We start from the raw sequence: 11,580 nt of genomic DNA, 5'->3' as shown, positions 1-11,580 counted from the left end.
CTTAAAAAAAGTCACTGATGATGAAGAAATAAATAAACTAAACAAACTAATATTTGGTTTCGTTTTCTACTGAAGTGACGAAAAAAGAAATTGAATGCATTGGTTTGAAAATGAATTTTAGTTTATTAAAAACTCAGTTTGACTACTTTCACTTTCAGTTCCATAATTCAGATTTTTGTGTCACATCCTGGTCCTTGAGAAAGCCAGGCAGAGTAATCAAACACAGATCCACAGATTTATGTTTCACTTTGGTAAAGTTTCATTTCATTTTTATTTGATGTGTATTTTTTTGTATGTGAATTTGTTTGTTTTTAAATTTAATGAATAAATATTGTATATTTAATAAAAAATTCAGTTTCAATTTAGTGAAATTCATTTTCAATCCGATGCATTCGGTTTCTAATAACGCACATTCAGATTCAATCTGAGCAATTCAAACTCAGTTCCTACTGGCACAAGATTGATCCCAGAGCAAACTGGACACGACTCGTGTGAACCATGATATGAAACACAGATAAATGCAGACAGGTGACAGAAACGCTGACATAACTCAGGGACTCCTCAGCCCCTTACCTTGGGGAGTCTGGTGAGAGGTGGGGGGATGGGGAACCCCAGACCGGGACTGGTCTGCTGGACTCGAGGCTGGCCCAGGACGGAGGCGGAGCCGGAGGCGGTGGTTGGGAGGAAACTGGCTCGGTGCTGAGCTAAGCTGTTGGGCAGACAGGAGTTAGCAGCCAGCGAGCCCGGCGAGTCGTACTGCTCGCTCGACGACGGCCACTTTCCCTTCAGGATGGCGTGGCAGATGCTGTCCAGGCGGTTGATGATAACCCGGTCCTAAAGGGGGATAAATGGAAGCAATTTAAGGAAGAACATCTCAACTCCATCGTCTTAATGTAAATAAACTGGAGATATTTGGTACCTTCGGCCACTCGGAGAAGGAGAAAAGTGCTTTCTCCTGCAGCAGCTGAGCGATGGTGGGCTCTCTGCTGTCATGCAGGCTGTCAGGAATCTCACACATGGAGACCGGAGCTGCGAACCTGGGACTGCCGGGGTAGCCTTCCACCATGGGAACTACAGGAAACAGATTGAAAACATCAGAAACGTCACCTGCAGGCTCAGTGACATGAGTCCATCCAATCATCGCAGCAGCAAAGTCCATCAGTTTTACACTTTTAATGATTTTAAACCTTTTTACCAGTGGTGGGCAGCACTAATCAAAATATCAGTTGCACTAACTCTAAAGCACTAACTCAAATATTTAGGTCCCCTAATTCTAAAGCACTAACTCAAATATTTAGGTCCCCTAATTTTAAAGCACAAACTCACTGAAAACTTTTAGCAAAAGCTAATTCTAAAGCACTAATATAATCCAGTTGACACATGAAACATTCTTCAGTCAACATGAGACAATATTTACTGTGTGCAGAATGTTGTCACTTAGTGCCCTTGCTGGGCCAAATGGGAGTCACCTGCAGGCCACATTTGGCCCGCGGGCCTAGAGTTTGACACATGACCTTGTAGATAAGTGACACACACATGAACAAAATGTGTGACAGCTTTCACCTTCAACTGTGAACAATAATGTTGATCAATATTTAAAGACTTCAGTTAGTGCTTCTAAATTTAGCCCATAAATTTATCAAGTGCTAATCCACTAACGAATTCAAACAATAGCAAAAGCCCTAAAGCACTAATCAGGAAATTAGTTCCCCTATTAGTGCTTTGGTGGAACTGTGACCACTGCTTTTTACCTTTTTAGTGATATGATAATAAAACATACAACTTCAAAGACTTGGCTCCGCAGCTCACAACGGAGTATCAGGGCCAGACGAGATGTTTTTTTATTATTATTACGAGAATAAAGTCAAAATATTATAAGAATAAAGTCGCAATATTATGAGATTAAAGTCAAAATATTATGAGATTAAAGTCAAAATATTATAAGAATAAAGTCATAATATTATGAGAATAAAGTGGTAATATTTTGAGATTAAAATCAAAATATTACTAGAATAAAGTCGCAATATTGAGATTAAAGTCAAAATATGAGAATAAAGTCATAGTATTATGAGATTAAAGTCATAACATGACGTGTCTATTTCTCGTTCCTCATTTCTCTTTATTTTCCTCACACCTGCTGTACAACCATGTGTCTGTGTTTATAAAGTAAACCATGATGACCTGGATCACTGTTAGATTAATATGCCTTCATCCAAATTAACTACGTGACTAAATCTGTCAATGCATCCATTAATTACAGCTTCAGTTTTTCATATAGTCGTTTGCAGAATTTCCAAGTCCTGCTACTGATAATTTGATGCTAATGAGCTAAAAAATTAACTATTTATTTTAAGCAATACTGAAGAACTTAAGTTGCTCAACATTCCTCATTTTAATGCAGTGATAACTGCATGCTTTTATAGTATTACGACTTTAATTATAGAATATTATGACTTGTTCTCACAATTTTATTACTTTTTTTTCATAATAAAACAATAATCTTGTTGTGTGGCCCTTATACTCTGTCGTAGCAGCTGAACTGCAGCACCGGTTTTTATCCTCATGGACTTAAAGGACCAAGAAGGAAGTGGAGCCTTTCATTTAGAGAACAGAGATGCACCAATTCTATTTTTTTTATTTTGTTTGGTTTCAGGTCGATTGCTCGGCGCATCCCTAGAAAACCTTCATTTAAACTTGTCACATGAGTGCAGTAACCTGGAGTACTCGGTTTCTCCTCCTTGACTTGTCCTTTCAGGACCAGACCTGCTGACGAGTCCACCATCCCGTCGGCCTGCTCCAGCTTCGGGGTCAGGACCGTGCTGTCCGCCTCCAGCATCTCCTGCTTCAGCTCAGCTTTGACTTCGGGTAACGCTGGAAACTCCAGGTCCTCTGGCTTGGCCTCGGGTTTGACCTCGGAGCTGTCCGGGTACGTGGGGAACCCCAGGACCTCGCTCTTGGCTTCGGGCACAGATGGAAACCTTAACCCTTTGGGCTTAGACTCGGTCTTGAACTCGTCTGAGCCGGCGGGGAACCGCAGGTCCGGTGGTTTGACTTCAGCTTTGCCGTCTGAGTAGGCCACGAACCTGAGGGCTTCGGGTCTGGTGTCGAAGTTCTCGGACTTCACGTGAAGCGTGAGGTCCTCGGGCTTCACCTCCAGGGACTGAGCTCTGACGGGAAACTCGAACGGTTCGGATTTGGGCTCGAAGTCCTCGGATTTAACGGCGTAGGACAGGAAACAGGAGTGTTTGACTTCAGAACTGTCGGGGCAGACGTCCTCCGCAGGTTCTGGTTTTAGCTCCTCGATCTTCACCGGGACTAGCAGCTGCTCGGGGGTCTTCTCACCGCCGTTCGGTTGGACCGAGAATTTCAGATCCAGCGGCTCCGAGTCGACGCCCGAATCGGTTTTAATCTGACTCGGATCGATCAGATGGTCTCTGCTGTCTCGACTCGTGCAGACCTCGGTCCCGGTTCCGTTGCCCTTCCCGGTGGTTTCGGCGCACTTTGCCTGGTCCAGGACAGGAGAAAAGGAGGTCTCCGGGAACTCAGAGTAAATGCTGTGAAACTTCTCCTCCATTTCATCGGCAGCTGGTTCCACCGGATCCAAGCAGCCTTCAGAGATCTCGTCCACCTGGTCCGCAGACGTTTCTCCTGAGCTTCCTGGACTCGCCTTACGTTCCACGAACTCCTCGGTGTCGTTGCTCATGAACACGTCGGCGTCCAGAGAACTCCCCGCCGAAGGTTCCTGGTACAAGATCAGGCCGTGGACCTCCTCCGGTGGGTCCTCGGGACACACGAAGCTCCTCTCCTGCTCTAGCTTCCTAAGATCAGGGTCAAGTTCTTCAGTTAGATCCTCGTCATCCTCGAAGTTCTCCTGGAGGTCTGAAGGCACTCGTCCTAAGTCCTGGTCCTGGTCTTCCATCTGTTCAGCGGTTGGATCATCTGCACCTGGAAGAAAAACATAAAAATAAAAAAAGACTTTGAGCAGCGGGATCCCTGATTAGTTGTAACATTAGACTTTATTTGATAAACATTTATTTTAACTGTAAAATAAAGACTGTAAAATACTGTAGGCTGTTTATTTTTTATTATTTTTAAAAATATATTTTAACACGGACAGAGACATTTTATTTCCACACAAAGCATTCTGGGTAAATGATGATGTGGATAGGTCCTCGGTGCGAGGCTGCTAGCGAGCTATATCCACCCTGAAGGTTAATCTTGGACAATATCTGATGATCGACTCTTTTAAATGAAACCAGAGAGCGTTGACAGAGAGGAGAAGGTAGAAATGACTCAGCCTGGAACTGAAAATATGGATGGAGGACAACAGAGCTGCTTCATGGAAGAACAACCTCAGCTTAGCCTGTTAGCTTTAGCGTTAGACCCGATGCTATATTGCTGGGGGTTCCCTCCATAATAAAATTAAATAATGAGCTTATAAACTATTCAGTTGACAAGTGTGCACAAATTATGTTTTTTATGACATATTTAATGTGAAATTAAATTCTAAAACTTTAATTTTACAAAAGGATAATTTTATTAATGTCAGATTTTATGATTTACACATAAATGTTTTTTTTTTGGTAAATACCTTTTTAAATACCTTGCAAAAATAATTTAATGTTCTACTGAACCACAGCTATTTGCTATATTAGTGAAAGTGAAATAACAGCCATTTTTTCTGTAGCTATTTATTTGTTAAATTATTTTTCAGTCACTTTTTAGGTTAAAAAAATCGTGATATTAATCGAGATCAGACGATAAGAAAAAATCAATCGTGATCATTATTTTCGCCTGTCACCCAGCCCTACTACAGTATTTTTACAGTCTTATTTTACAGTTAAAATAAATGTTTATCAAATAAAGTTTAATGTTACAACTAATCCTGGATCCCTTTAAAGAACATCAGATCAGTTAATTCATCATTTCAGGCTGAACGAACCGTCCCGTGGTTTCTCTTCTTCTCCTCTCTGCTCTGCTGTCTCCTTGGACAACTCCTCCATCTCCTCTTCCTCCTTCTCCTCGAACTCGAAGGCAGCGCCTCCGCCCCGCCCCTCTCCGTCCTCCACGGGATCGGCGAGGCCGTCCCGCGGCCCGTGGGCGGTGATGTCGGACAGGTGGAGGGGAGGAGGCGGGGCGAAGGGGAGGTCGGTCTGATCGGCGCTGGCCTCTTCGTTCACCCCGATGTCCTGAAGGAGCAGAACCCAGGAGTCAGGCTCGGGTTTCATTTAAAGCTCAGCTCAGGACGTCAGGACCCACCTTAAACAGGAGGTAGCTCGACGACAGCGGCTCCACAGAGTCCCCGGTCGAAGGGTGGGACGGGGGCGACGAAGGCGGGAGGCCCAAACACTCCTCCAGGGTTCCTCCTTCCTCCCCAGCTCGCTCTCCTCCCTGAGCCTCCTCGTCCTCCTCCTCCAGGAAGCCCGTCTCCAGACCGGAGGGTCCCAGGATGGGGTCGGACTCGTTGAACATGTGATCAGCTGGACTGGTGTGGTCCGTGCTGTCCCAGGGAGCCTGCAGGACCCGGGTCCAATCCAGCCGGGTTGTTAAAGACAACATAAATCAGTAAACAACAACAACAACAACAAGAACTTTTAGTTTGAACTGATTTGATTTGGACCTGCAGTAGTCCTGCAGCTAACAGTTATTTTAGTAATTGATTAATCAAGTAATCAGAAAATAAAAAACCTGTCATGTTCTGCAGAAATTACTTGAGCTTATTTTATGAGAAATACAATTATTTAATATTTAATATTATAATATTTATATTGTAATTAAAAACACTGTCATTGATCATTTTTAACATCACAGAAAAATCTAAATGCTCTAAATTTATTGTCATGGACTGGAAAACAATGTTTTTTTTGGTTAGAAATTTAATAAGTAAAATGGGTAATATAAATATTTGGGTGTTGCAGTTGAGTTTTGTAGAGTTCACTTGTTAATTCTAACAAAATATTAATTTTTTTAAGACTGTTATTAGTTTGGTGCAAGATTCCCCTTTAATGATTTAGTCTTGACTGCTTGGCTACAAACAAATATGACAGTATAATGAAGGCTAAAATCATAAAAAGCAGCAGCAAATAATTTAATTAATCCAACTATATTCAATAAATAATTTTAAACTTGAAATATTTACTCCAAGTATCATTTAAATGAAGATAAAAACATAACAAATTAATGTGTTTCAGCTCAAGCTGTCGATCTGTTGTGTTTTTATTTTAATCTGACAAACTTACAGTAAGTCTTGTTTTTAATCACACAACTTACACACTGTTTAATAAAACCCTGCCAGGTCACCATGATTAGTCAGCACAAATAACGTTAGCTTAAATATACCTCCTCCTTTTACATCTGTAACCTGACAGATTATCACAGATTAGGTAACCAAAGGTAATGTGAATGATACCGGTTGTTAACTCAGGATGTGTTCGGTACACGCAGCAGTTTTTGTTCCGGTGTAGAAACATTGTCGATGTGAAGCGTACTGCACGTTGTCGTCTTTTCTGTTTAGTTTTAAATGTTCTCATACTTTTTATAATTTGTTGTTTTCTGAGCGCTTCATTTCAGCACTCTTCGTCTTCTTCTAAAGCTAAATATAGTGTTTAGCAAGCATACGCACGTCGACAGTGTAACCGTTAGCAGAAGTGCTAACGTTGTAGCATTGTGTAACACAAATACCATTCCGGCCAGAATCTTTTTAATGCCAAGTGAAATTAAATTTTAAATCAATTTCACAAACCCAAACGACAAAAAAATAGAAACTGGCAGAAATTCCAGTATTTTTGGTTGAAGTATTCAAATATTGCTAACAGACCAGTTGTTTTTATCCATATCTGACTAAAGCAGAAACCTTCTTAGCAGTCAGCTTTAAACTTAATTTAATTCCTGGAAGTTCTCTAATGACCCAAAATTTGTAGTTTTAGGACCCACAGTGGGGTCTCAACCCCAATTTGCTGTAGATGAAACCTTTAAGTACCTGTGACATCAAATTTTTTGTAAGAAATATGAACACATTTTTGGAAAGACAACATTATTAATATATTAGAAATCGAATTTCACGTTGCTCAGATGAACGGTTGTTGAGATATTTTCATGTGAAATAACAGGAAGTGATGTCAGAGAGGACTGTCTGCATGTGAATTTTATAAAAATAAATGTTACCAATTATTTTAATATTTGAGATGAATTACAATCATCTTATTTACAAAGTGTTCACATTTTAAAGACTTCTGACAGATTGATTTAAGTCATTTTAAGGGTCCACAGGAACCCTGGTGCGTAGATTAGAACTGTGTGGATTTTTACGAAGTTTCGAGGCAGATTATAATAATCCTGGAGGATTTTGTAATGGAATCACTGGAATGGTTGGATTATTTCAGCCCTGACCTGCAGCTGATCCAGCTCCACGGACGGCGCCATCAGTCCGGTCTCTTCGGACGAGCCCTGCTCCCCGACCAGCACGTCGCTCCGCAGTTTGGAGTCCAGGTCCGCCCCGCCGACGCCGTACGAGTTCAGCATGCTCTGACCTCCGGCGGCCGAGTTGAAGGGGAACCCGTTCAGGGCGTCCTTCGAGGCCTTCCCTCCGTGCAGGGGGTCCGCAGACATGGCATCGTGCTGCAGCGAGCCCAGCTCCAGACCCTCATCCAGGGGGGCGCAGTCCAGGAAGTCCACCCGCGACCCGGGAACCAGACCCAGACCAGCTGGGCTGGAGTCGTGAGCATCCAGCGGGGGAGGGGGGAGGTGAGAGGAGGAGGAGGGGGAGGGAGCAGAGGGAGGAGCGACCTGCTGGTGGTGATGATGATGATGATGAAGATGGTGGTGGGGGTACTCGGGAGGCTGCGGGGAGTGATGACCCAGTCCTGACTCGTACAGGCAGCAGTGAGGATGAGGAAGCTGCACGTGGGGGGACGAGGAAGACGGGGAGGAGAGTCCGGGATGCGCCGCCAGGTGATGATGACTCTGAGGATGAAGGTGAGCAGGGTGGCGCCTGACGTAGTTCCTGTGGGCCTCCAGGAAGCTGAGCTGCGGGTCGTTCAGGATGTAGAAGTCGGTGCGGCTCAGGCCGTGGCGCGCCGCCCCGATGAGGAGGTCGCGGTCATGCTTCCCGCTCTCCCACCACACGGGCAGGTAGAGGGAGGGGCGGCACAGCTGGAGGCGGGCCGACAGGAGGGGATGGCGAAGAACCTGAAGGGACACACAAAAGGTCACACATCCGTCTGGTGTCTCCGTCACAGACACGGCGTTTCAATCCCACACCTGCTCTCTGATCTTCCTCAGCAGCTCGATGCGATACAGAGTCCTCGCAGCTCGCTCCTCTGACAGAGGCTCCACCAGAACGCCAGGATCCACCAAGCCTGCAGACAAAACTCAGGTAAAAACAAAGCCCACCACGCCTGCAGACAAAACTCAGGTAAAAACAAAGCCCACCACGCCTGCAGACAAAACTCAGGTAAAAACACAGACAGAGGAGCTGCAACTGAACCCTTCAGATTAGTTACAATCCTGAAGCCTTCAGATTAGTTATAATGCTGAAGCCTTCAGATTAGTTAATCCTGAAGCCTTCAGATTAATTATAATCCTGAAACCTTCAGATTAGTTATAATCCTGAAGCCTTCAGATTAGTTATAATCCTGAAGCCTTCAGATTAGTTATAATCGTGAAGCCTTCAGATTAGTTATAATCCTGAACCCTTCAGATTAGTTATAATCCTGAAGCCTTCAGATTAGTTACAATCCTGAAGCCTTCAGATTAGTTACAATTACAAAAGCAGGAGAAGTGACCTTCTTCCTTCCTGGGGGGGAGTTTGCACGCCGTCCTGCACATGTTGACAAACGAGTTGAAGTATCTTTCCAAACTCTCGTCCGTCTTCCTCTCCAGTCGGGCCAGCGCTCTGAACTGGGACCAGTCAAAGGCTTTCCTGTCGGGGTCGTAGACCACCCCGTAAGACGAGACCGTGCGGTAAAAGTCCGCCTGCTCCCGGCGAGTCCACCTTAAGAACAGGAGAAACCCGGATCAGGACTCGGAGCGACACCAGGACCACAGCTGGAGATAAAAACCTCACCTCCTCTGCCACTCCAGGAACAGGGGGTCCGGTTCCGTGGAGACCACCGAGCACCTCCTCAGCTCCTCGCCCAGCTGCCACGCCAGCGGCCCCCCCGCGTGGTGACTGTGGGCGCTCCCGGCGCCGCCCACCGCCATGCCGACCAGGCCGTCGTGCAGCTGGAAGTCGTGCCTGAGCAGGGGCTCCCGGCGCAGCGTGAAGCGCTGGTAGGCGGTGATCAGGCGGCGGAAACGGGCCGTCAGGGCCGGGCTGGTGGGCCACACGGGCCGGGCCTGGACCACGTGCAGAGACGCCACCCCGGTTCCCATGGTTGCAGTGGTGGTGGTGACCAGCGGCCCGTCCTGAGCGCTCAGGTCAGCGGACGCCTGGGGGTCTGTGCAGAGAGACAGGAAACAGTTGGGTCTTTGCCTCGTTTGACCTCATCCAGGAGTTCTGATCCAGTTTTCTGACTCACGTTGACCAGAACTGTCCGGCTTCTCCGGAGCGTCGGTGCTAGAGCAGGTTTCCTCCCCCTGAGGAGAAAAAACATCGTAACTGAGACACCGTCCAGCAGCTGGTTAGAGCCAAAACTCCAGAGTCCGAATCAAATAACAAGAATAAAAATTATTTTTAGAATCAGTTCAGTCAAGTTCAGTGAGCTTTAAATCAGAGATTCTTAACCCATGAGCTGCGAGCGCCACCTTGAGGGCCTCAACAGAACAACAGTTTTTAACTTTGGGCTGTGGACAGCATCGATTTAGAATAAGGTGCAATACACTTTCTCACCACTAGTAACAGTAGTGCTCCACTCAGGTGTTTAACAACTTTTTAATATGTAGAAGAAGAACCTTAGAAACCTGCTGAGAATGGAAACTTATTTTTAATTAAAAGTAGAAGCAAAAATGAAATTAACTCTTTAAAAAACTATAAAGTGCAGCTTCTGGCTCTACCATGAAATATTTTACAAGTTCAAACATCATCAAATACAGTGGCAGATACAGCTATATTTTAATTTGCAATTTATCAAATTAATTTTTGTAGTTTATTGTTAAACATTTTGAATGTATTTTAAATAAACTTTAAACTTGTCAAGAAGCCGTTGTTACTGTTATTGTTTGTCACTAATAAGAAGAGCAGCTTCTGGTTCTACCATGCAAAATTTTAAAAAGGCTTTATTTTCATTTGCAATTTATCAAATTTATTTTTACAGGGTTTTTTTTAAATTATTTGAAACATTTTGAATGTGTTTATTTTATGACCATTATATTGAATTGTCTATTTTTTATTGTTTATGTAAAAATATATATATTTTCATGTTGATAAGTGGTCTGTTGACTGACCGTTGTATTTGTTTAAATAATTTTTATGGGCAGGTTACAATTTAAACAAATGTTTGTCATAATCATGATTAATTGACAGGAGTTTTACTTTTAAACTGTAAGCATATTTAATTTAGTTAAAACGTAAATACAATACAAATTAAACCAAGATTTATAATAATTATCATGTTGATCCGTATGGTAATGTGTGACTGGGCCTCGTGTCACTTTACGCTCAACAAATTGGGCCCTGAGGTCAAAAAGGTTAAGAACCCCTGGTCTAAATCACTGCAGCAGCTCCTTTAATCCAAACAGGAGAACACTTTTTAGAATCGATGTGGTCAGGAGAGCGACAGGAAATAAGACACGTTTGGGTCGGTGACGGACGTCTCAGGAAACGTTTTGTCTTCACCTTGCTGCTCTCGTCTCGATCCTCGCCTCCGTTAGTTTTGACTTCGGCCTCGTCCTTCGCCTCCTCCGTCTTACAGCTGCTGGCAGAAATATAAACAATCAAAAAGCAGAAAAACTAAACTTTCAGATCAGAACACTGAGGTTTACAGAAGGTGAATTCTCCTGCCTCCATCCCTTAAAGAGCCTGTGACGTGCATATTCTTCAGATACAAAAAGTCAAAGAAAACAGTTGGAATAATACAAACAATTTAACCCATTTTGTCCCATAACTGGTATATTTTCTTTTGAACTTGGCTCAGCCAAAGTGAAACAGGAAGTGACATCAAAGGGGAACTCTCTGGTCTTTGTTTACAGAAACAATATTTGAACTCTGATTCTTCATATCTCTGATAGAGACTCAAAATAATCTTAAGAAACATCAGATTCTTCTCTACAGTCTGTTATTTTAGCAAAGCTCTGTTTACATGCAGACATTCCCCTTTGACATCACTTCCTGTTACTTCATGTTTGAATATCTCAACAACTGTTCTTCTCAGCGACATGAAATTTCTGTTGCAATATTTTATCAATGTCCTCTTTATAAAAATGCATTCATGTGTGTTACAAAAATTTGACGTCACAGGCCCTCCTGTTGTCCTCATTTTCTGTATACACCCTTTGTCCTCCGGGTCAAAATGACCCGTCTCCACTAAATTCCCAATATAAGCAGCTTAATTGAATTTTAAACACCAAATTTCATCTTGTATATTGTCATTCACCACAAAATGTGTGAATACTTGAGTTTTCCCTCTCCACTTGAATTTCTAT

At 43.5% G+C, this 11,580-nt stretch overlaps 1 protein-coding gene across 3 annotated transcripts in view; it reads right to left on the bottom strand.

The window, feature by feature from the left end:
• chd6 (chromodomain helicase DNA binding protein 6) overlaps positions 1-11,580 on the bottom strand; it is a gene marked incomplete at its 3' end in the record, with an annotated part of 69,162 nt that overhangs the window by 3,451 nt on the left and 54,131 nt on the right. For 2 of the 3 annotated variants that reach the window (XM_014015346.1, XM_014015348.1), the window contains 11 exon segments: positions 574-834; positions 920-1,071; positions 2,716-3,945; positions 4,943-5,189; positions 5,260-5,514; positions 7,390-8,187; positions 8,260-8,357; positions 8,784-8,992; positions 9,065-9,437; positions 9,519-9,576; positions 10,775-10,853. In XM_014015346.1, coding sequence (XP_013870800.1) covers positions 574-834; positions 920-1,071; positions 2,716-3,945; positions 4,943-5,189; positions 5,260-5,514; positions 7,390-8,187; positions 8,260-8,357; positions 8,784-8,992; positions 9,065-9,437; positions 9,519-9,576; positions 10,775-10,853 — 3,760 coding nt within the window. 3 annotated transcript variants of the gene reach the window in all.

This window comes from Austrofundulus limnaeus, unplaced genomic scaffold, assembly GCF_001266775.1.
Source record: "Austrofundulus limnaeus strain Quisiro unplaced genomic scaffold, Austrofundulus_limnaeus-1.0 Scaffold127, whole genome shotgun sequence".
Lineage (NCBI taxonomy): Eukaryota > Metazoa > Chordata > Actinopteri > Cyprinodontiformes > Rivulidae > Austrofundulus > Austrofundulus limnaeus.
The sequence above is the reverse complement of the archived record's forward strand: the minus strand, read 5'-3'. Positions and strand labels throughout refer to the sequence as shown.